Source organism: Vicugna pacos, chromosome 31 (genome assembly GCF_048564905.1).
Source record: "Vicugna pacos chromosome 31, VicPac4, whole genome shotgun sequence".
Lineage (NCBI taxonomy): Eukaryota > Metazoa > Chordata > Mammalia > Artiodactyla > Camelidae > Vicugna > Vicugna pacos.
The window spans coordinates 10,126,241-10,151,686 of NC_133017.1; the positions used below are offsets into that span (position 1 = coordinate 10,126,241).

Below are 25,446 nucleotides of genomic sequence, written 5' to 3' on the forward strand. Positions count from 1 at the left end.
CGCTATTTATGCCCGTGAAGTACATCCCACCACGGCCTCAAACCCCTCATCTGGGCACTCCTGGGCATGCACACTCCTGGGCCTACACAATCCTGGATCTGTACACTCCTGGGCCTTCCCTGGCATGGGCCTTCTCTGGCCCTGGCTTGCACACTACTGGGCCTGCACACTCCTGGATTGCACACTCATGGGCCTGCACACTCCAGGACATGCACAATCTTGAGCCTGAACACACCTGGGCCTGTGTACTCCTGATTTTGCACACTCCTGGGCCTGAACACTGCTGGGCCTGCACAGCCCTAGGCCTGTACAATTCTGGGCCTGCACACTCCTGTCTCTGCACACTCCGGAGTCTGCACACGCCTGGGCCTGCACACTCCTGGGCCTGTACACCCCTGGGCCTGCACCCTCCTTGGCCTGCACACTCCTCTGTCTGCACACAGCTGGGCCTGCAAACTTCAGGGCCTGCACTCTACTTGGCCTGCACACTACTGGGCCTGCTCCCTCCTATGCCTGCACACTCCTGGGCATGCACACTCCTGGGCCTGCACACTCCTGGGCCTGCCCTGTCCCTGGCACCAGCCTCCTTCACCCCAACGGTGCCACTCACACGGCTGCGGCGTCTAGCCAGGAGCCCCCAACCGAAACCCCTCCCGAGGGACACCCTTGCCGGCCCCCAGGGAAGCAGCGGGGCTCCTCTTACCTGCGAGGCGGAGACGTAGTCCAGCTGCAGCCTGACGTCCAGCTGCCGGGCGTGCAGGGCCAGCGTGCATGAGGGCAGCAGGATGGCCGTGATCGGCTGGAAGCTGCCCCCCGAGCCTCTACCGCCCCTTGGGGAAGAGGAGGAGGAAAATCCACGTCAGTGCCAAGAACACAGGACCCGTCCACAGAGGGCCCCTCAGGTGTGACAACCCCAGAGGCGCCCGCAGCCGACCTGGACTGAGAGCCACTTTTCTCGCGGAAGCTCAAGGACCTATGCTGAGCCTCCCTCTCCCTCCCTAAAGAGGGAAAACCCAGAGGCTTTCTAACTTTGCACTCACTGTCCATGTATCAGCCATGTCTAGTTTACCTGCACACTCCAGGGCCTGTACGCATCTATCCTTACACACTCCTTGCCTGCAAACTCCTGGGCCTCCTCCCTCCTGTACCTACACACTCCTGGGCCTGCACCACCCAGGGCCTGCCCTCTCCTGGGCCCGCACAATCCCTCGAGTGCACACTCAGGGCCTGCACACTCATGGGCCTTCCCTCTCCTGGGCCTGCCTCCAATTCGCCCGGCCCTCTCATGGACCTCCACACTCCTGGGCCTGCACACTCCAGAGCCTGTGTTCTCCTAGGCCCGCACACTCCTGGGACAGCACACACCTGGGCCTACACACTCCTGGACCTGCGCACACCTCGGCCTGCATGAACCTGGGCTTGTACACTCCTGGGCCTGTTACCACTTATGCCTGTGCACAGCTAGGCTTGTTCCCATCTGTGCCGGCACACTCCTGGGGCTACACACGGATTGAAATACACAGCCCTAGGCCTGTACAATACTGGGCCTGCACTCTCCTGTCTCTGCACACTCCGGTCTGCACACTCCTTGGCCTGCACACTCCTGAGCGTACTCCCTCCTGTGCCGGCACACTCCTAGGCATGTACACGCCTGGGCCTGCCCTCTGCTTGGTGGGTATGGTCATGGGACTCCCCATTCCTGCGCCTGAACACCCTTGGGCCTGCCCTTTCTTGGGCCTGCACACTCTGGGGCCTGACGTCCCCTGGTTCCAGACACTACAGGGACTGAACACTCCTGGGCCTGCACACTGCTGGGTATGCACAGCCGTGGGCCGCACACTCCTGTCTCTGCACACTCCGGTGTCTGCACACTCCTGGGCCTGTACACTCCTGGACCTGCCCTGGACTGGGCTTGCACCCTCCTGGGCCTGCACACTCCAAGGCCTGCACACTCCTGGGTCTGCACACTACTGGGGCTGCTCCCACTTGTGCCTGCACACTCCTGGGCCTGCACACTCCTTGCCCTGCACACTCCTGGGGGTGCACACTGCTTGGTCTGCACACTCCTGGGCCTGCACATTCCAGGGATTGTCCTCTCCAGGGTCTGCACATTCCTTGGCCTGCACCTTCCTTGTCCTGTGCACTCCTCTGTCTGCACACTCCTGGGCCTGCACACTCCTTGGCCTGCAAACTCCAGGGCCTGCACACACATGGGCCTGTACACTCCTGGGCCTGCCCTGGCCTGGGCCTGCGTATTCCTTTTCCTGCACACTCCACTGTCTGCACACTCCTGGGCCTGCCCTCTCCTGGACCTACAAAATGTTGGGCCTGCACACACCTGGGCCTGTATACCCCTGGACCTGCACACACCTGTGACTGATCCCTCCTGTGTCTGCACACTCCAGGTCCTGCACACTCCTGGGACTTCCCTCTCCTGGGCCTGCCCCAAATTCGGCCGGCCCTCTTCTGGACCTGTACATCCTTGGGCCTTCACACTACTGGGCCTGCTCCCACTTGTGCCTGCACACACCTGGGCCTGCACACTCCTCGGCCTGTAGACTCCAGGATATGAACTCCCCTGTCTCTGCACACTCCGGTGTCTGCACACTCCTTGGCTTTCACACTCATTAGCCTACTACCACCTGTGCCTGCACACTACTGGGCCTGCTCCCACCTATGCCGACACACTTCTTCGCCTGTCCCTCCTGTGCCGTCACAATCCTAGGACTGCACACTCCTGTCTCTGCACACTCCAGTGTCTGCACACTCCTGGTCCTGCACACTCCTGGGCCTGTACACTCCTCTGTCTGCTCACTCCTGGGCCTGCCCTCTCCTGGGTCCGCACAAATCCTCGTGTGCACATTCCAGAGCCTGCAAACTCCTGGGCCTTCCCTCTCCTGGGCCTGCCCCCTATTCGGCCGGCCCTCTCCAGGACCTGCACATTCTTGGGCCTTCACACTACTGGGCCTGCTCCCACTTGTGCCTGCACACACCTGGCACTGCACACTCCTCGGCCTGCTCCCTCCTGTGCCTGCACACTCCTGGGCATGCACACTCCTGGGCCTGCACACTCCTGGATCTGTACACTCCTGGGCCTTCCCTGCATGGGCCTTCTCTGGCCTAGGCTTGCACACTGTTGGGCCCGCACACACCTGGATTGCACACTCATAGGCCTGCACACTCCAAGACATGCACAATGTTTAGCCTGAACACACCTGGGCCTGTATAATCCTGATTTTGCACACTCCTGGGCCTGAACACTGCTGGGCTGCACAGCCCAAGGCCTGTACAATCTTGGGCCTGCACAATCCTGTCTCTGCACACTGCGGAGTCTGCACACGCCTTGGCCTGCACACTCCTGGGCCTGTACACTCCAGGACCTACACCCTCCTTGGCCTGCACACACCTTTGTCTGCACACTCCTGGGCCTGCAATCTTCAGGACCTGCACACTCCTGGGACAGCAGACACCTGGGCCTTCATACTCCTGGACCTGCGAACACTCGGGCCTGCATGAACCTGGGCTTGTACACTCCTGGGCCTGCAAACTTCAGGACCTGCACACTCCTGGGACAGCAGACACCTGGGCCTTCACACTCCTGGACCTGCGCACACTTGGACCTGCATAAACCTGGGCTTGTACACTCCTGGGCCTGCTCCCATCTATGCCTGCACACTCCTAGCCCTGTTCCCACCTGTGCCGGCACACTCCTGGGCCTGCACACTCCTGTCTCTGCACACTCCAGTGTCTGCACACTCCTGCTCCTGCACACTCCTGGGCCTTCCCTGGCCTGGGCCTGCACCCTCCTTGGCCTGCACACTCCTCTGTCTGCACACTCCTGGGCCTGCACACTCCTGGACCTGCACAATGTTGGGCCTAAACACACCTGGGCCTGTACACTCCTGGACCTGCACACTCCTGTGACTGATCCCTCCTGTGTCTGCACACTCCTGGGCCTGCACACTGCTGGGCCTGCCCTCTCCTGGGCTCGCACAATCCCTCGTGTGCACACTCAAGGGCCTGCACACTCCAGGGCCTGTACGCATCTATCCTTACACACTCCTTGCCTGCAAACTCCTGGGCCTCCTCCCTCCTGTACCTACACACTCCTGGGCCTGCACAACCCAGGGCCTGCAGACTCCTGGGACTGCACACACCAGGGCATGCACTCTCCTGGACCTGTGCACACCTGGGCCTGCACGAACATTGGCCTGTACACTCCTGGGCTTCCACACTCCTGTACCTGCTCCCTCCTGTGACTACATACTCCTCGGCCTACAAACTCCTGGTCCTGAACACTCCTGGGCCTGAACACTATTGGCACTGCACACTCTTGGGACAGCACACTTCTGGCCCTGCACACTCCTGCGCCTTCCAATTCCTGGGCCTGCCCCCAATTCGGCCGGCCCTATCCTGCACCTGCACACTCTGGGCCTGCACACTACTGGGACTGCTCCCACTTGTGCCTGCACACACCTGGGTCTGCACACTCCTCGGTCTGCTGCCTCCTGTGCCTGCACACTCCTGGGCATGCACACACCTGGGCCTGCCCTCTGCTTGGTGGGCACGGTCCTGGGACTCCCCATTCCTGCGCCTGAACACCCTTGGACCTGCCCTTTCTTGGGCCTGCACACTCTGGGGCCTGACGTCCCCTGGTTCTGCACAGTACAGGGACTGCACACTCCTGGGCCTGCACACTGCTGGGTCTGCACAGCCCTGGGCCTGCACACTCCTGTCTCTGCACACTCCGGTGTCTGCACACTCCTGGGCCTGAACACTCCTGGACCTGCCCTGGACTGGGCCTGCACCCTCCTTTGCCTGCACACTCCACGGCCTGCACACTCCTGGGTCTGCACACTACTGGGGCTGCTCCCACATGTGCCTGCACACTCCTGGCCCTGCACACTCCTGGGGGTGCACACTGCTTGGTCTGCACAGTCCTGGGCCTGCACGTTCCAGGGATTGTCCTCTCCAGGGCCTGCACACTCCTGGGCCTGCACCCTCCTTGTCCTGCGCACTCCTCTGTCTGCACACTCCTACCCCTGCACACTCTTGGGCCTGCACACTACTGGGCCTGCTCCTACGTGTGCCTGCACACACCTGGGCCTGCACACCAGCCCTCTGTGGGGCCCTTCCTTTGCTGAGTCTGTGCATGAGCTCCCTGTGATGCCAGCCCACAGAGGTGACAGGTGCAGTAGGTGTTTGTGGTTCTAGAGACATGATGGCTCTCCTAGGAAGCCGGGTCCAGATGATCCCCACTGCGCCGATGGGGGATTGGGGAGACCCTGAGAAGCAGGTGGCTTGTCCAGGGTGACAGCACTGCTGGCGGGGGAGCCGGGTCTGAAGCCAGCTGTGTCATCAGAGCTGTGACCCTGGCTGCATCCAGGCCTCCCCAGGGCTATAGGAGGGGCCGAGTTGGTGTCACTGGGTGGACATGGCATGGGGTGGGAAGTGAGCCATCAACAGCCCAAAAAGGCCCTTGGGGAGCTTTGTGTAAGGAGGAAGCTTGGGGAAGGGGACCCCAGGAAGTGACCTCACTTCCCTGGCAACAGAGCCCAACAGAACTTGGGACCCAGGTCACCAGGCACCCGCTGTGTAGAGAAGGACACTTCTCAACTGACTTGGCTGGTGAACTCAGCTCAGCTCAGATATGTTTTGTTGCATCCCAAGATCCCGAGGTCGCGGCCCGCGGAAAGCCCGCAGCAACGGCCTTTGCCAACAGTGCCGACAGTGGGTCGGGTCTCACCCCAGGCGCCTCTGGCCTTTTGGCCAGAGGGACCGAAAGGTAACACAGGGAGGCCCAGGGCAGGCCCGCCCAGGCCGGGCCACCACTCAGACCCCACCCGGGTGGCCCCACAGCCCCTTCCTGACTGGTGGCGGTGGGGCAGTCATGTTGGGGGGGTCCTGCCTCAAGCAAGAGCAGGCTGAGGAAGGGTCAGAGGCCTGGGGGGCCGATCACGTCACCAACCTGGGTCCAAGCGGGCTGGCTGGGATGTGGAGAACCGGGGCAGGGCCCTGCTGCCCGAGGTGGCGCCCATGCCCTAGGGTGTGTCTCTTGCCTCCCGGGTGACTGAGATGACCAAGGTCCCAGTCTGATCAGGCAGCAGACGGTCGAGTGGGGCAGAAGCAGGAGTGGTCCTGGCCAGGCAGGGCTCTGAGACCTGCGGGCCGGGCCGGCTGCCGGTCACTGTCATTGCAGAGCCAGACACCGCAGGATCCGGGGAACCAGCACACTCATGCCAGCTCCCCAAGTGAGGGGCTGGTGTGCCACACTGTGGAAGGCCAGCACAGGCTCCGGAAGAGTCTGGGTATGAAGGGCTCCCCACCACCACAGCCTCCTGCCCAGACATCGCCCAGGTCTCTCCCCAGGATCTTGCCTGCAGCTCCTGAAGAGCCTGCTGCTCCTGCTCATCTAGCCGCTCCTGAAGAGCCTGCCGCTCCTGCTGATCTTGCCGCTCTTGAACAACCTGCAGCTCCTGAAGAGCCTGCCTCTCCTCCTGATCTAGCCGCTCCTGAAGAGCCCGCCGCTCCTGAAGAGCCCACGGCTCCTGAAGAGCCTGCCGCTCCTGAAGAGCCCACCGATCCTGAAGAGCCTGACGCTCCTGCTGATCTAGCTGCTCCTGAAGAGCCCGCCATTCCTGCTGATCTAGCCGCTCCTAAGGAGCCTGCAGCTCCTGAAGAGCCTGCCATTCCTGAAGAGCCCGCCGCTCCTGAAGAGCCCGCCGCTCCTGAAGAGCCCGCCGCTCCTGAAGCGCCTGCCGTTCCTGCTGATCTAGCCGCTCCTGAAGAGCCCGCCATTCCTGCTGATCTAGCCACTCCTGAAGAACCTGCTGTTCCTGCTGATCTAGCCGCTCCTGAAGAGCCTGCAGCTCCTGAAGAGCCTGCCGCTCCTGCTGATCTTGCCACTCCTGAAGAGCCTGCCGCTCCTGAAGAGCCCACCGATCCTGAAGAGCCTGACGCTCCTGCTGATCTAGCTGCTCCTGAAGAGCCCGCCATTCCTGCTGATCTAGCTGCTCCTGAAGAGCCCGCCATTCCTGCTGATCTAGCCGCTCCTAAGGAGCCTGCAGCTCCTGAAGAGCCTGCCATTCCTGAAGAGCCCGCCGCTCCTGAAGAGCCCGCCGCTCCTGAAGAGCCCGCCGCTCCTGAAGCGCCTGCCGTTCCTGCTGATCTAGCCGCTCCTGAAGAGCCCGCCATTCCTGCTGATCTATCCACTCCTGAAGAACCTGCTGTTCCTGCTGATCTAGCCGCTCCTGAAGAGCCTGCAGCTCCTGAAGAGCCTGCCGCTCCTGCTGATCTTGCCACTCCTGAAGAGCCTGCCGCTCCTGAAGAGCCCACCGATCCTGAAGAGCCTGACGCTCCTGCTGATCTAGCTGCTCCTGAAGAGCCCGCCATTCCTGCTGATCTAGCTGCTCCTGAAGAGCCCGCCATTCCTGCTGATCTAGCCGCTCCTGAAGAGCCCGCCATTCCTGCTGATCTAGCCGCTCCTGAGGAGCCTGCAGCTCCTGAAGAGCCTGCCATTCCTGAAGAGCCTGCAGCTCCTGAAGAGCCTGCCATTCCTGCTCATCTAGCCGCTCCTGAAGAGCCTGCAGCTCCTGAAGAGCCTGCCATTCCTGAAGAGCCCGCCACTCCTGAAGAGCCCGCCGCTCCTGAAGCGCCTGCCGTTCCTGCTGATCTAGCCGCTCCTGAAGAGCCCGCCATTCCTGCTGATCTAGCCACTCCTGAAGAACCTGCTGTTCCTGCTGATCTAGCCGCTCCTGAAGAGCCTGCAGCTCCGGAAGAGCCTGCCGCTCCTGCTGATCTTGCCACTCCTGAAGAGCCTGCCGCTCCTGAAGAGCCCACCGATCCTGAAGAGCCTGACGCTCCTGCTGATCTAGCTGCTCCTGAAGAGCCCGCCATTCCTGCTGATCTAGCCGCTCCTGAGGAGCCTGCAGCTCCTGAAGAGCCTGCCATTCCTGAAGAGCCTGCAGCTCCTGAAGAGCCTGCCATTCCTGCTCATCTAGCCGCTCCTGAAGAGCCTGCAGCTCCTGAAGAGCCTGCCATTCCTGAAGAGCCCGCCGCTCCTGAAGAGCCTGCCGCTCCTGCTGATCTTGCCACTCCTGAAGAGCCTGCCGCTCCTGCTGATCTTGCTGCTCCTGAGAAGCCTGCAGTTCCTGCACCTGCACCTGGGCCGCTGGGCAGTGGAGAACCATTTCAGGCATCATCACCCCCTAGGGCTCTGCCCCCTCTGCACCCTCCTACACCTTCTCCAAAATCCCACCATAAATCCCCTCCCCTACCCGAAGTTGACTTCCCTACCCCTGAATTTGCTTTTGTTTTGTTTTTCTTTAGTTTAGCTTATTTGTTTTACATCATTTATGGCATCCTGTATTTTTCCATTTTCCACTTCCTTTAATAAAATACAGATTTTTTTCCCTTTTAAATTGTGCATTTCAGGAACATTAAGTGCATTCCCATGCTGTCCGACCATCACTACCATGTAGTTTTATGCTTTTTACGCTATTTATGCCCGTGAAGTACATCCCACCACGGTCTCAAACCCCTCATCTGGACACTCCTGGGCATGCACACTCCTGGGCCTACACAATCCTGGATCTGTACACTCCTGGGCCTTCCCTGGCATGGGCCTTCTCTGGCCCTGGCTTGCACACTACTGGGCCTGCACACTCCTGGATTGCACACTCATGGGCCTGCACACTCCAGGACATGCACAATCTTGAGCCTGAACACACCTGGGCCTGTGTACTCCTGATTTTGCACACTCCTGGGCCTGAACACTGCTGGGCCTGCACAGCCCTAGGCCTGTACAATTCTGGGCCTGCACACTCCTGTCTCTGCACACTCCGGAGTCTGCACACGCCTGGGCCTGCACACTCCTGGGCCTGTACACCCCTGGGCCTGCACCCTCCTTGGCCTGCACACTCCTCTGTCTGCACACAGCTGGGCCTGCAAACTTCAGGGCCTGCACTCTACTTGGCCTGCACACTACTGGGCCTGCTCCCTCCTATGCCTGCACACTCCTGGGCATGCACACTCCTGGGCCTGCACACTCCTGGGCCTGCCCTGTCCCTGGCACCAGCCTCCTTCACCCCAACGGTGCCACTCACAAGGCTGCGGCGTCTAGCCAGGAGCCCCCAACCGAAACCCCTCCCGAGGGACCCCCTTGCCGGCCCCCAGGGAAGCAGCGGGGCTCCTCTTACCTGCGAGGCGGAGACGTAGTCCAGCTGCAGCCTGACGTCCAGCTGCCGGGCGTGCAGGGCCAGCGTGCATGAGGGCAGCAGGATGGCCGTGATCGGCTGGAAGCTGCCCCCCGAGCCTCTACCGCCCCTTGGGGAAGAGGAGGAGGAAAATCCACGTCAGTGCCAAGAACACAGGACCCGTCCACAGAGGGCCCCTCAGGTGTGACAACCCCAGAGGCGCCCGCAGCCGACCTGGGCTGAGAGCCACTTTTCTCGCGGAAGCTCAAGGACCTATGCTGAGCCTCCCTCTCCCTCCCTAAAGAGGGAAAACCCAGAGGCTTTCTAACTTTGCACTCACTGTCCATGTATCAGCCATGTCTAGTTTACCTGCACACTCCAGGGCCTGTACGCATCTATCCTTACACACTCCTTGCCTGCAAACTCCTGGGCCTCCTCCCTCCTGTACCTACACACTCCTGGGCCTGCACCACCCAGGGCCTGCCCTCTCCTGGGCCCGCACAATCCCTCGAGTGCACACTCAGGGCCTGCACACTCATGGGCCTTCCCTCTCCTGGGCCTGCCTCCAATTCGCCCGGCCCTCTCATGGACCTCCACACTCCTGGGCCTGCACACTCCAGAGCCTGTGTTCTCCTAGGCCCGCACACTCCTGGGACAGCACACACCTGGGCCTACACACTCCTGGACCTGCGCACACCTCGGCCTGCATGAACCTGGGCTTGTACACTCCTGGGCCTGTTACCACTTATGCCTGTGCACAGCTAGGCTTGTTCCCATCTGTGCCGGCACACTCCTGGGGCTACACACGGATTGAAATACACAGCCCTAGGCCTGTACAATACTGGGCCTGCACTCTCCTGTCTCTGCACACTCCGGTCTGCACACTCCTTGGCCTGCACACTCCTGAGCGTACTCCCTCCTGTGCCGGCACACTCCTAGGCATGTACACGCCTGGGCCTGCCCTCTGCTTGGTGGGTATGGTCATGGGACTCCCCATTCCTGCGCCTGAACACCCTTGGGCCTGCCCTTTCTTGGGCCTGCACACTCTGGGGCCTGACGTCCCCTGGTTCCAGACACTACAGGGACTGAACACTCCTGGGCCTGCACACTGCTGGGTATGCACAGCCGTGGGCCGCACACTCCTGTCTCTGCACACTCCGGTGTCTGCACACTCCTGGGCCTGTACACTCCTGGACCTGCCCTGGACTGGGCTTGCACCCTCCTGGGCCTGCACACTCCAAGGCCTGCACACTCCTGGGTCTGCACACTACTGGGGCTGCTCCCACTTGTGCCTGCACACTCCTGGGCCTGCACACTCCTTGCCCTGCACACTCCTGGGGGTGCACACTGCTTGGTCTGCACACTCCTGGGCCTGCACATTCCAGGGATTGTCCTCTCCAGGGTCTGCACATTCCTTGGCCTGCACCTTCCTTGTCCTGTGCACTCCTCTGTCTGCACACTCCTGGGCCTGCACACTCCTTGGCCTGCAAACTCCAGGGCCTGCACACACATGGGCCTGTACACTCCTGGGCCTGCCCTGGCCTGGGCCTGCGTATTCCTTTTCCTGCACACTCCACTGTCTGCACACTCCTGGGCCTGCCCTCTCCTGGACCTACAAAATGTTGGGCCTGCACACACCTGGGCCTGTATACCCCTGGACCTGCACACACCTGTGACTGATCCCTCCTGTGTCTGCACACTCCAGGTCCTGCACACTCCTGGGACTTCCCTCTCCTGGGCCTGCCCCAAATTCGGCCGGCCCTCTCCTGGACCTGTACATCCTTGGGCCTTCACACTACTGGGCCTGCTCCCACTTGTGCCTGCACACACCTGGGCCTGCACACTCCTCGGCCTGTAGACTCCAGGATATGAACTCCCCTGTCTCTGCACACTCCGGTGTCTGCACACTCCTTGGCTTTCACACTCATTAGCCTACTACCACCTGTGCCTGCACACTACTGGGCCTGCTCCCACCTATGCCGACACACTTCTTCGCCTGTCCCTCCTGTGCCGTCACAATCCTGGGACTGCACACTCCTGTCTCTGCACACTCCAGTGTCTGCACACTCCTGGTCCTGCACACCCCTGGATATGTACACTCCTGGGCCTTCCCTGAAATGGGCCTTCTCTGGTCCTGGCTTGCACACTACTGGGCCCGCACACTCCTGGATTGCACACTCATGGGCCTGCACACTCCAGGACTTGCACAATCTTGAGCCTGAACACACCTGGGCCTGTATACTCCTGATTTTGCACACTCCTGGGCCTGAACACTGCTGGGCCTGCACAGCCCTAGGCCTGTACAATCCTGGGCCTGCACACTCCTGTCTCTGCACACTCCGGAGTCTGCACACGCCTGGGCCTGCACACTCCTGGGCCTGTACACCCCTGGGCCTGCACCCTCCTTGGCCTGCACACTCCTCTGTCTGCACACAGCTGGGCCTGCAAACTTCAGGGCCTGCACTCTACTTGGCCTGCACACTACTGGGCCTGCTCCCTCCTATGCCTGCACACTCCTGGGCATGCACACTCCTGGGCCTGCACACTCCTGGGCCTGACCTGTCCCTGGCACCAGCCTCCTTCACCCCAACGGTGCCACTCACACGGCTGCGGCATCTAGCCAGGAGCCCCCAACCGAAACCCCTCCCGAGGGACTCCCTTGCCGGCCCCCAGGGAAGCAGCGGGGCTCCTCTTACCTGCGAGGCGGAGACGTAGTCCAGCTGCAGCCTGACGTCCAGCTGCCGGGCGTGCAGGGCCAGCGTGCATGAGGGCAGCAGGATGGCCGTGATCGGCTGGAAGCTGCCCCCGGAGCCTCTACCGCCCCTTGGGGAAGAGGAGGAGGAAAATCCACGTCAGTGCCAAGAACACAGGACCCGTCCACAGAGGGCCCCTCAGGTGTGACAACCCCAGAGGCGCCCGCAGCCGACCTGGGCTGAGAGCCACTTTTCTCGCGGAAGCTCAAGGACCTATGCTGAGCCTCCCTCTCCCTCCCTAAAGAGGGAAAACCCAGAGGCTTTCTAACTTTGCACTCACTGTCCATGTATCAGCCATGTCTAGTTTACCTGCACACTCCAGGGCCTGTACGCATCTATCCTTACACACTCCTTGCCTGCAAACTCCTGGGCCTCCTCCCTCCTGTACCTACACACTCCTGGGCCTGCACCACCCAGGGCCTGCCCTCTCCTGGGCCCGCACAATCCCTCGAGTGCACACTCAGGGCCTGCACACTCATGGGCCTTCCCTCTCCTGGGCCTGCCTCCAATTCGCCCGGCCCTCTCATGGACCTCCACACTCCTGGGCCTGCACACTCCAGAGCCTGTGTTCTCCTAGGCCCGCACACTCCTGGGACAGCACACACCTGGGCCTACACACTCCTGGACCTGCGCACACCTCGGCCTGCATGAACCTGGGCTTGTACACTCCTGGGCCTGTTACCACTTATGCCTGTGCACAGCTAGGCTTGTTCCCATCTGTGCCGGCACACTCCTGGGGCTACACACGGATTGAAATACACAGCCCTAGGCCTGTACAATACTGGGCCTGCACTCTCCTGTCTCTGCACACTCCGGTCTGCACACTCCTTGGCCTGCACACTCCTGAGCGTACTCCCTCCTGTGCCGGCACACTCCTAGGCATGTACACGCCTGGGCCTGCCCTCTGCTTGGTGGGTATGGTCATGGGACTCCCCATTCCTGCGCCTGAACACCCTTGGGCCTGCCCTTTCTTGGGCCTGCACACTCTGGGGCCTGACGTCCCCTGGTTCCAGACACTACAGGGACTGAACACTCCTGGGCCTGCACACTGCTGGGTATGCACAGCCGTGGGCCGCACACTCCTGTCTCTGCACACTCCGGTGTCTGCACACTCCTGGGCCTGTACACTCCTGGACCTGCCCTGGACTGGGCTTGCACCCTCCTGGGCCTGCACACTCCAAGGCCTGCACACTCCTGGGTCTGCACACTACTGGGGCTGCTCCCACTTGTGCCTGCACACTCCTGGGCCTGCACACTCCTTGCCCTGCACACTCCTGGGGGTGCACACTGCTTGGTCTGCACACTCCTGGGCCTGCACATTCCAGGGATTGTCCTCTCCAGGGTCTGCACATTCCTTGGCCTGCACCTTCCTTGTCCTGTGCACTCCTCTGTCTGCACACTCCTGGGCCTGCACACTCCTTGGCCTGCAAACTCCAGGGCCTGCACACACATGGGCCTGTACACTCCTGGGCCTGCCCTGGCCTGGGCCTGCGTATTCCTTTTCCTGCACACTCCACTGTCTGCACACTCCTGGGCCTGCCCTCTCCTGGACCTACAAAATGTTGGGCCTGCACACACCTGGGCCTGTATACCCCTGGACCTGCACACACCTGTGACTGATCCCTCCTGTGTCTGCACACTCCAGGTCCTGCACACTCCTGGGACTTCCCTCTCCTGGGCCTGCCCCAAATTCGGCCGGCCCTCTTCTGGACCTGTACATCCTTGGGCCTTCACACTACTGGGCCTGCTCCCACTTGTGCCTGCACACACCTGGGCCTGCACACTCCTCGGCCTGTAGACTCCAGGATATGAACTCCCCTGTCTCTGCACACTCCGGTGTCTGCACACTCCTTGGCTTTCACACTCATTAGCCTACTACCACCTGTGCCTGCACACTACTGGGCCTGCTCCCACCTATGCCGACACACTTCTTCGCCTGTCCCTCCTGTGCCGTCACAATCCTAGGACTGCACACTCCTGTCTCTGCACACTCCAGTGTCTGCACACTCCTGGTCCTGCACACTCCTGGGCCTGTACACTCCTCTGTCTGCTCACTCCTGGGCCTGCCCTCTCCTGGGTCCGCACAAATCCTCGTGTGCACATTCCAGAGCCTGCAAACTCCTGGGCCTTCCCTCTCCTGGGCCTGCCCCCTATTCGGCCGGCCCTCTCCAGGACCTGCACATTCTTGGGCCTTCACACTACTGGGCCTGCTCCCACTTGTGCCTGCACACACCTGGCACTGCACACTCCTCGGCCTGCTCCCTCCTGTGCCTGCACACTCCTGGGCATGCACACTCCTGGATCTGTACACTCCTGGGCCTTCCCTGCATGGGCCTTCTCTGGCCTAGGCTTGCACACTGTTGGGCCCGCACACACCTGGATTGCACACTCATAGGCCTGCACACTCCAAGACATGCACAATGTTTAGCCTGAACACACCTGGGCCTGTATAATCCTGATTTTGCACACTCCTGGGCCTGAACACTGCTGGGCTGCACAGCCCAAGGCCTGTACAATCTTGGGCCTGCACAATCCTGTCTCTGCACACTGCGGAGTCTGCACACGCCTTGGCCTGCACACTCCTGGGCCTGTACACTCCAGGACCTACACCCTCCTTGGCCTGCACACACCTTTGTCTGCACACTCCTGGGCCTGCAATCTTCAGGACCTGCACACTCCTGGGACAGCAGACACCTGGGCCTTCATACTCCTGGACCTGCGAACACTCGGGCCTGCATGAACCTGGGCTTGTACACTCCTGGGCCTGCAAACTTCAGGACCTGCACACTCCTGGAACAGCAGACACCTGGGCCTTCACACTCCTGGACCTGCGCACACTTGGACCTGCATAAACCTGGGCTTGTACACTCCTGGGCCTGCTCCCATCTATGCCTGCACACTCCTAGCCCTGTTCCCACCTGTGCCGGCACACTCCTGGGCCTGCACACTCCTGTCTCTGCACACTCCAGTGTCTGCACACTCCTGCTCCTGCACACTCCTGGACCTGTACACTCCTGGGCCTTCCCTGGCCTGGGCCTGCACCCTCCTTGGCCTGCACACTCCTCTGTCTGCACACTCCTGGGCCTGCACACTCCTGGACCTGCACAATGTTGGGCCTAAACACACCTGGGCCTGTACACTCCTGGACCTGCACACTCCTGTGACTGATCCCTCCTGTGTCTGCACACTCCTGGGCCTGCACACTGCTGGGCCTGCCCTCTCCTGGGCTCGCACAATCCCTCGTGTGCACACTCAAGGGCCTGCACACTCCAGGGCCTGTACGCATCTATCCTTACACACTCCTTGCCTGCAAACTCCTGGGCCTCCTCCCTCCTGTACCTACACACTCCTGGGCCTGCACAACCCAGGGCCTGCAGACTCCTGGGACTGCACACACCAGGGCATGCACTCTCCTGGACCTGTGCACACCTGGGCCTGCACGAACATTGGCCTGTACACTCCTGGGCTTCCACACTCCTGTACCTGCTCCCTCCTGTGACTACATACTCCTCGGCCTACAAACTCCTGGTCCTGAACACTCCTGGGCCTGAACACTATTGGCACTGCACACTCTTGGGACAGCACACTTCTGGCCCTGCACACTCCTGCGCCTTCCAATTCCTGGGCCTGCCCCCAATTCGGCCGGCCCTATCCTGCACCTGCACACTCTGGGCCTGCACACTACTGGGACTGCTCCCACTTGTGCCTGCACACACCTGGGTCTGCACACTCCTCGGTCTGCTGCCTCCTGTGCCTGCACACTCCTGGGCATGCACACGCCTGGGCCTGCCCTCTGCTTGGTGGGCACGGTCCTGGGACTCCCCATTCCTGCGCCTGAACACCCTTGGACCTGCCCTTTCTTGGGCCTGCACACTCTGGGGCCTGACGTCCCCTGGTTCTGCACAGTACAGGGACTGCACACTCCTGGGCCTGCACACTGCTGGGTCTGCACAGCCCTGGGCCTGCACACTCCTGTCTCTGCACACTCCGGTGTCTGCACACTCCTGGGCCTGAACACTCCTGGACCTGCCCTGGACTGGGCCTGCACCCTCCTTTGCCTGCACACTCCACGGCCTGCACACTCCTGGGTCTGCACACTACTGGGGCTGCTCCCACATGTGCCTGCACACTCCTGGCCCTGCACACTCCTGGGGGTGCACACTGCTTGGTCTGCACAGTCCTGGGCCTGCACGTTCCAGGGATTGTCCTCTCCAGGGCCTGCACACTCCTGGGCCTGCACCCTCCTTGTCCTGCGCACTCCTCTGTCTGCACACTCCTACCCCTGCACACTCTTGGGCCTGCACACTACTGGGCCTGCTCCTACGTGTGCCTGCACACACCTGGGCCTGCACACCAGCCCTCTGTGGGGCCCTTCCTTTGCTGAGTCTGTGCATGAGCTCCCTGTGATGCCAGCCCACAGAGGTGACAGGTGCAGTAGGTGTTTGTGGTTCTAGAGACATGATGGCTCTCCTAGGAAGCCGGGTCCAGATGATCCCCACTGCGCCGATGGGGGATTGGGGAGACCCTGAGAAGCAGGTGGCTTGTCCAGGGTGACAGCACTGCTGGCGGGGGAGCCGGGTCTGAAGCCAGCTGTGTCATCAGAGCTGTGACCCTGGCTGCATCCAGGCCTCCCCAGGGCTATAGGAGGGGCCGAGTTGGTGTCACTGGGTGGACATGGCATGGGGTGGGAAGTGAGCCATCAACAGCCCAAAAAGGCCCTTGGGGAGCTTTGTGTAAGGAGGAAGCTTGGGGAAGGGGACCCCAGGAAGTGACCTCACTTCCCTGGCAACAGAGCCCAACAGAACTTGGGACCCAGGTCACCAGGCACCCGCTGTGTAGAGAAGGACACTTCTCAACTGATTTGGCTGGTGAACTCAGCTCAGCTCAGACATGTTTTGTTGCATCCCAAGATCCCGAGGTCGCGGCCCGCGGAAAGCCCGCAGCAACGGCCTTTGCCAACAGTGCCGACAGTGGGTCGGGTCTCACCCCAGGCGCCTCTGGCCTTTTGGCCAGAGGGACCGAAAGGTAACACAGGGAGGCCCAGGGCAGGCCCGCCCAGGCCGGGCCACCACTCAGACCCCACCAGGGTGGCCCCACAGCCCCTTCCTGACTGGTGGCGGTGGGGCAGTCATGTTGGGGGGGTCCTGCCTCAAGCAAGAGCAGGCTGAGGAAGGGTCAGAGGCCTGGGGGGCCGATCACGTCACCAACCTGGGTCCAAGCGGGCTGGCTGGGATGTGGAGAACTGGGGCAGGGCCCTGCTGCCCGAGGTGGCGCCCATGCCCTAGGGTGTGTCTCTTGCCTCCCGGGTGACTGAGATGACCAAGGTCCCAGTCTGATCAGGCAGCAGACGGTCGAGTGGGGCAGAAGCAGGAGTGGTCCTGGCCAGGCAGGGCTCTGAGACCTGCGGGCCGGGCCGGCTGCCGGTCACTGTCATTGCAGAGCCAGACACCGCAGGATCCGGGGAACCAGGACACTCATGCCAGCTCCCCAAGTGAGGGGCTGGTGTGCCACACTGTGGAAGGCCAGCACAGGCTCCGGAAGAGTCTGGGTATGAAGGGCTCCCCACCACCACAGCCTCCTGCCCAGACATCGCCCAGGTCTCTCCCCAGGATCTTGCCTGCAGCTCCTGAAGAGCCTGCTGCTCCTGCTCATCTAGCCGCTCCTGAAGAGCCTGCCGCTCCTGCTGATCTTGCCGCTCTTGAACAACCTGCAGCTCCTGAAGAGCCTGCCTCTCCTCCTGATCTAGCCGCTCCTGAAGAGCCCGCCGCTCCTGAAGAGCCCACGGCTCCTGAAGAGCCTGCCGCTCCTGAAGAGCCCACCGATCCTGAAGAGCCTGACGCTCCTGCTGATCTAGCTGCTCCTGAAGAGCCCGCCATTCCTGCTGATCTAGCCGCTCCTGAGGAGCCTGCAGCTCCTGAAGAGCCTGCCATTCCTGAAGAGCCCGCCGCTCCTGAAGAGCCCGCCGCTCCTGAAGCGCCTGCCGTTCCTGCTGATCTAGCCGCTCCTGAAGAGCCCGCCATTCCTGCTGATCTAGCCACTCCTGAAGAACCTGCTGTTCCTGCTGATCTTGCCACTCCTGAAGAGCCTGCCGCTCCTGAAGAGCCCACCGATCCTGATGAGCCTGACGCTCCTGCTGATCTAGCTGCTCCTGAAGAGCCCGCCATTCCTGCTGATCTAGCTGCTCCTGAAGAGCCCGCCATTCCTGCTGATCTAGCCGCTCCTGAAGAGCCCGCCATTCCTGCTGATCTAGCCGCTCCTGAGGAGCCTGCAGCTCCTGAAGAGCCTGCCATTCCTGAAGAGCCTGCAGCTCCTGAAGAGCCTGCCATTCCTGCTCATCTAGCCGCTCCTGAAGAGCCTGCAGCTCCTGAAGAGCCTGCCATTCCTGAAGAGCCCGCCGCTCCTGAAGAGCCTGCCGCTCCTGCTGATCTTGCCACTCCTGAAGAGCCTGCCGCTCCTGCTGATCTTGCTGCTCCTGAGAAGCCTGCAGTTCCTGCACCTGCACCTGGGCCGCTGGGCAGTGGAGAACCATTTCAGGCATCATCACCCCCTAGGGCTCTGCCCCCTCTGCACCCTCCTACACCTTCTCCAAAATCCCACCATAAATCCCCTCCCCTACCCGAAGTTGACTTCCCTACCCCTGAATTTGCTTTTGTTTTGTTTTTCTTTAGTTTAGTTTATTTGTTTTACATCATTTATGGCATCCTGTATTTTTCCATTTTCCACTTCCTTTAATAAAATACAGATTTTTTTCCCTTTTAAATTGTGCATTTCAGGAACATTAAGTGCATTCCCATGCTGTCCGACCATCACTACCATGTAGTTTTATGCTCTTTACGCTATTTATGCCCGTGAAGTACATCCCACCACGGCCTCAAACCCCTCATCTGGGCACTCCTGGGCATGCACACTCCTGGGCCTACACAATCCTGGATCTGTACACTCCTGGGCCTTCCCTGGCATGGGCCTTCTCTGGCCCTGGCTTGCACACTACTGGGCCTGCACACTCCTGGATTGCACACTCATGGGCCTGCACACTCCAGGACATGCACAATCTTGAGCCTGAACACACCTGGGCCTGTGTACTCCTGATTTTGCACACTCCTGGGTCTGAACACTGCTGGGCCTGCACAGCCCTAGGCCTGTACAATTCTGGGCCTGAACACTCCTGTCTCTGCACACTCCGGAGTCTGCACACGCCTGGGCCTGCACACTCCTGGGCCTGTACACCCCTGGGCCTGCACCCTCCTTGGCCTGCACACTCCTCTGTCTGCACACAGCTGGGCCTGCAAACTTCAGGGCCTGCACTCTACTTGGCCTGCACACTACTGGGCCTGCTCCCTCCTATGCCTGCACACTCCTGGGCATGCACACTCCTGGGCCTGCACACTCCTGGGCCTGCCCTGTCCCTGGCACCAGCCTCCTTCACCCCAACGGTGCCACTCACACGGCTGCGGCGTCTAGCCAGGAGCCCCCAACCGAAACCCCTCCCGAGGGACCCCCTTGCCGGCCCCCAGGGAAGCAGCGGGGCTCCTCTTACCTGCGAGGCGGAGACGTAGTCCAGCTGCAGCCTGACGTCCAGCTGCCGGGCGTGCAGGGCCAGCGTGCATGAGGGCAGCAGGATGGCCGTGATCGGCTGGAAGCTGCCCCCCGAGCCTCTACCGCCCCTTGGGGAAGAGGAGGAGGAAAATCCACGTCAGTGCCAAGAACACAGGACCCGTCCACAGAGGGCCCCTCAGGTGTGACAACCCCAGAGGCGCCCGCAGCCGACCTGGACTGAGAGCCACTTTTCTCGCGGAAGCTCAAGGACCTATGCTGAGCCTCCCTCTCCCTCCCTAAAGAGGGAAAACCCAGAGGCTTTCTAACTTTGCACTCACTGTCCATGTATCAGCCATGTCTAGTTTACCTGCACACTCCAGGGCCTGTACGCATCTATCCTTACACACTCCTTGCCTGCAAACTCCTGGGCCTCCTCCCTCCTGTACCTACACACTCCTGGGCCTGCACCACCCAGGGCCTGCCCTCTCCTGGGCCCGCACAATCCCTCGAGTGCACACTCAGGGCCTGCACACTCATGGGCCTTCCCTCTCCTGGGCCTGCCTCCAATTCGCCCGGCCCTCTCATGGACCTCCACACTCCTGGGCCTGCACACTCCAGAGCCTGTGTTCTCCTAGGCCCGCACACTCCTGGGACAGCACACACCTGGGCCTACACACTCCTGGACCTGCGCACACCTCGGCCTGCATGAACCTGGGCTTGTACACTCCTGGGCCTGTTACCACTTATGCCTGTGCACAGCTAGGCTTGTTCCCATCTGTGCCGGCACACTCCTGGGGCTACACACGGATTGAAATACACAGCCCTAGGCCTGTACAATACTGGGCCTGCACTCTCCTGTCTCTGCACACTCCGGTCTGCACACTCCTTGGCCTGCACACTCCTGAGCGTACTCCCTCCTGTGCCGGCACACTCCTAGGCATGTACACGCCTGGGCCTGCCCTCTGCTTGGTGGGTATGGTCATGGGACTCCCCATTCCTGCGCCTGAACACCCTTGGGCCTGCCCTTTCTTGGGCCTGCACACTCTGGGGCCTGACGTCCCCTGGTTCCAGACACTACAGGGACTGAACACTCCTGGGCCTGCACACTGCTGGGTATGCACAGCCGTGGGCCGCACACTCCTGTCTCTGCACACTCCGGTGTCTGCACACTCCTGGGCCTGTACACTCCTGGACCTGCCCTGGACTGGGCTTGCACCCTCCTGGGCCTGCACACTCCAAGGCCTGCACACTCCTGGGTCTGCACACTACTGGGGCTGCTCCCACTTGTGCCTGCACACTCCTGGGCCTGCACACTCCTTGCCCTGCACACTCCTGGGGGTGCACACTGCTTGGTCTGCACACTCCTGGGCCTGCACATTCCAGGGATTGTCCTCTCCAGGGTCTGCACATTCCTTGGCCTGCACCTTCCTTGTCCTGTGCACTCCTCTGTCTGCACACTCCTGGGCCTGCACACTCCTTGGCCTGCAAACTCCAGGGCCTGCACACACATGGGCCTGTACACTCCTGGGCCTGCCCTGGCCTGGGCCTGCGTATTCCTTTTCCTGCACACTCCACTGTCTGCACACTCCTGGGCCTGCCCTCTCCTGGACCTACAAAATGTTGGGCCTGCACACACCTGGGCCTGTATACCCCTGGACCTGCACACACCTGTGACTGATCCCTCCTGTGTCTGCACACTCCAGGTCCTGCACACTCCTGGGACTTCCCTCTCCTGGGCCTGCCCCAAATTCGGCCGGCCCTCTTCTGGACCTGTACATCCTTGGGCCTTCACACTACTGGGCCTGCTCCCACTTGTGCCTGCACACACCTGGGCCTGCACACTCCTCGGCCTGTAGACTCCAGGATATGAACTCCCCTGTCTCTGCACACTCCGGTGTCTGCACACTCCTTGGCTTTCACACTCATTAGCCTACTACCACCTGTGCCTGCACACTACTGGGCCTGCTCCCACCTATGCCGACACACTTCTTCGCCTGTCCCTCCTGTGCCGTCACAATCCTAGGACTGCACACTCCTGTCTCTGCACACTCCAGTGTCTGCACACTCCTGGTCCTGCACACTCCTGGGCCTGTACACTCCTCTGTCTGCTCACTCCTGGGCCTGCCCTCTCCTGGGTCCGCACAAATCCTCGTGTGCACATTCCAGAGCCTGCAAACTCCTGGGCCTTCCCTCTCCTGGGCCTGCCCCCTATTCGGCCGGCCCTCTCCAGGACCTGCACATTCTTGGGCCTTCACACTACTGGGCCTGCTCCCACTTGTGCCTGCACACACCTGGCACTGCACACTCCTCGGCCTGCTCCCTCCTGTGCCTGCACACTCCTGGGCATGCACACTCCTGGGCCTGCACACTCCTGGATCTGTACACTCCTGGGCCTTCCCTGCATGGGCCTTCTCTGGCCTAGGCTTGCACACTGTTGGGCCCGCACACACCTGGATTGCACACTCATAGGCCTGCACACTCCAAGACATGCACAATGTTTAGCCTGAACACACCTGGGCCTGTATAATCCTGATTTTGCACACTCCTGGGCCTGAACACTGCTGGGCTGCACAGCCCAAGGCCTGTACAATCTTGGGCCTGCACAATCCTGTCTCTGCACACTGCGGAGTCTGCACACGCCTTGGCCTGCACACTCCTGGGCCTGTACACTCCAGGACCTACACCCTCCTTGGCCTGCACACACCTTTGTCTGCACACTCCTGGGCCTGCAATCTTCAGGACCTGCACACTCCTGGGACAGCAGACACCTGGGCCTTCATACTCCTGGACCTGCGAACACTCGGGCCTGCATGAACCTGGGCTTGTACACTCCTGGGCCTGCAAACTTCAGGACCTGCACACTCCTGGGACAGCAGACACCTGGGCCTTCACACTCCTGGACCTGCGCACACTTGGACCTGCATAAACCTGGGCTTGTACACTCCTGGGCCTGCTCCCATCTATGCCTGCACACTCCTAGCCCTGTTCCCACCTGTGCCGGCACACTCCTGGGCCTGCACACTCCTGTCTCTGCACACTCCAGTGTCTGCACACTCCTGCTCCTGCACACTCCTGGGCCTTCCCTGGCCTGGGCCTGCACCCTCCTTGGCCTGCACACTCCTCTGTCTGCACACTCCTGGGCCTGCACACTCCTGGACCTGCACAATGTTGGGCCTAAACACACCTGGGCCTGTACACTCCTGGACCTGCACACTCCTGTGACTGATCCCTCCTGTGTCTGCACACTCCTGGGCCTGCACACTGCTGGGCCTGCCCTCTCCTGGGCTCGCACAATCCCTCGTGTGCACACTCAAGGGCCTGCACACTCCAGGGCCTGTACGCATCTATCCTTACACACTCCTTGCCTGCAAACTCCTGGGCCTCCTCCCTCCTGTACCTACACACTCCTGGGCCTGCACAACCCAGGGCCTGCAGACTCCTGGGACTGCACACACCAGGGCATGCACTCTCCTGGACCTGTGCACACCTGGGCCTGCACGAACATTGGCCTGTACACTCCTGGGCTTCCACACTCCTGTACCTGCTCCCTCCTGTGACTACATACTCCTCGGCCTACAAACTCCTGGTCCTGAACACTCCTGGGCCTGAACACTATTGGCACTGCACACTCTTGGGACAGCACACTTCTGGCCCTGCACACTCCTGCGCCTTCCAATTCCTGGGCCTGCCCCCAATTCGGCCGGCCCTATCCGGCACCTGCACACTCTGGGCCTGCACACTACTGGGACTGCTCCCACTTGTGCCTGCACACACCTGGGTCTGCACACTCCTCGGTCTGCTGCCTCCTGTGCCTGCACACTCCTGGGCATGCACACGCCTGGGCCTGCCCTCTGCTTGGTGGGCACGGTCCTGGGACTCCCCATTCCTGCGCCTGAACACCCTTGGACCTGCCCTTTCTTGGGCCTGCACACTCTGGGGCCTGACGTCCCCTGGTACTGCACAGTACAGGGGCTGCACACTCCTGGGCCTGCACACTGCTGGGTCTGCACAGCCCTGGGCCTGCACACTCCTGTCTCTGCACACTCCGGTGTCTGCACACTCCTGGGCCTGAACACTCCTGGACCTGCCCTGGACTGGGCCTGCACCCTCCTTTGCCTGCACACTCCACGGCCTGCACACTCCTGGGTCTGCACACTACTGGGGCTGCTCCCACATGTGCCTGCACACTCCTGGCCCTGCACACTCCTGGGGGTGCACACTGCTTGGTCTGCACAGTCCTGGGCCTGCACGTTCCAGGGATTGTCCTCTCCAGGGCCTGCACACTCCTGGGCCTGCACCCTCCTTGTCCTGCGCACTCCTCTGTCTGCACACTCCTACCCCTGCACACTCTTGGGCCTGCACACTACTGGGCCTGCTCCTACGTGTGCCTGCACACACCTGGGCCTGCACACCAGCCCTCTGTGGGGCCCTTCCTTTGCTGAGTCTGTGCATGAGCTCCCTGTGATGCCAGCCCACAGAGGTGACAGGTGCAGTAGGTGTTTGTGGTTCTAGAGACATGATGGCTCTCCTAGGAAGCCGGGTCCAGATGATCCCCACTGCGCCGATGGGGGATTGGGGAGACCCTGAGAAGCAGGTGGCTTGTCCAGGGTGACAGCACTGCTGGCGGGGGAGCCGGGTCTGAAGCCAGCTGTGTCATCAGAGCTGTGACCCTGGCTGCATCCAGGCCTCCCCAGGGCTATAGGAGGGGCCGAGTTGGTGTCACTGGGTGGACATGGCATGGGGTGGGAAGTGAGCCATCAACAGCCCAAAAAGGCCCTTGGGGAGCTTTGTGTAAGGAGGAAGCTTGGGGAAGGGGACCCCAGGAAGTGACCTCACTTCCCTGGCAACAGAGCCCAACACAACTTGGGACCCAGGTCACCAGGCACCCGCTGTGTAGAGAAGGACACTTCTCAACTGACTTGGCTGGTGAACTCAGCTCAGCTCAGACATGTTTTGTTGCATCCCAAGATCCCGAGGTCGCGGCCCGCGGAAAGCCCGCAGCAACGGCCTTTGCCAACAGTGCCGACAGTGGGTCGGGTCTCACCCCAGGCGCCTCTGGCCTTTTGGCCAGAGGGACCGAAAGGTAACACAGGGAGGCCCAGGGCAGGCCCGCCCAGGCCGGGCCACCACTCAGACCCCACCAGGGTGGCCCCACAGCCCCTTCCTGACTGGTGGCGGTGGGGCAGTCATGTTGGGGGGGTCCTGCCTCAAGCAAGAGCAGGCTGAGGAAGGGTCAGAGGCCTGGGGGGCCGATCACGTCACCAACCTGGGTCCAAGCGGGCTGGCTGGGATGTGGAGAACCGGGGCAGGGCCCTGCTGCCCGAGGTGGCGCCCATGCCCTAGGGTGTGTCTCTTGCCTCCTGGGTGACTGAGATGACCAAGGTCCCAGTCTGATCAGGCAGCAGACGGTCGAGTGGGGCAGAAGCAGGAGTGGTCCTGGCCAGGCAGGGCTCTGAGACCTGCGGGCCGGGCCGGCTGCCGGTCACTGTCATTGCAGAGCCAGACACCGCAGGATCCGGGGAACCAGGACACTCATGCCAGCTCCCCAAGTGAGGGGCTGGTGTGCCACACTGTGGAAGGCCAGCACAGGCTCCGGAAGAGTCTGGGTATGAAGGGCTCCCCACCACCACAGCCTCCTGCCCAGACATCGCCCAGGTCTCTCCCCAGGATCTTGCCTGCAGCTCCTGAAGAGCCTGCTGCTCCTGCTCATCTAGCCGCTCCTGAAGAGCCTGCCGCTCCTGCTGATCTTGCCGCTCTTGAACAACCTGCAGCTCCTGAAGAGCCTGCCTCTCCTCCTGATCTAGCCGCTCCTGAAGAGCCCGCCGCTCCTGAAGAGCCCACGGCTCCTGAAGAGCCTGCCGCTCCTGAAGAGCCCACCGATCCTGAAGAGCCTGACGCTCCTGCTGATCTAGCTGCTCCTGAAGAGCCCGCCATTCCTGCTGATCTAGCCGCTCCTGAGGAGC

The 25,446-nt window shown here is 61.5% G+C and overlaps 1 protein-coding gene across 1 annotated transcript in view; it reads right to left on the minus strand.

Moving 5' to 3' along the window:
- LOC140690635 (uncharacterized) overlaps positions 1-24,913 on the minus strand; it is a 26,791-nt gene extending 1,878 nt beyond the window's left edge. Inside the window, exons 1-3 of the mRNA XM_072952520.1 lie at positions 24,750-24,913; positions 11,891-12,017; positions 5,969-6,161 (exon numbers count right to left, since the gene is read on the minus strand). Coding sequence (XP_072808621.1) covers positions 5,969-6,038 — 70 coding nt within the window. The 5' untranslated portion in view covers positions 6,039-6,161; positions 11,891-12,017; positions 24,750-24,913. The remainder of the gene's footprint in view (positions 1-5,968; positions 6,162-11,890; positions 12,018-24,749) is intronic.
- Positions 24,914-25,446: the final 533 nt, after the last annotated feature.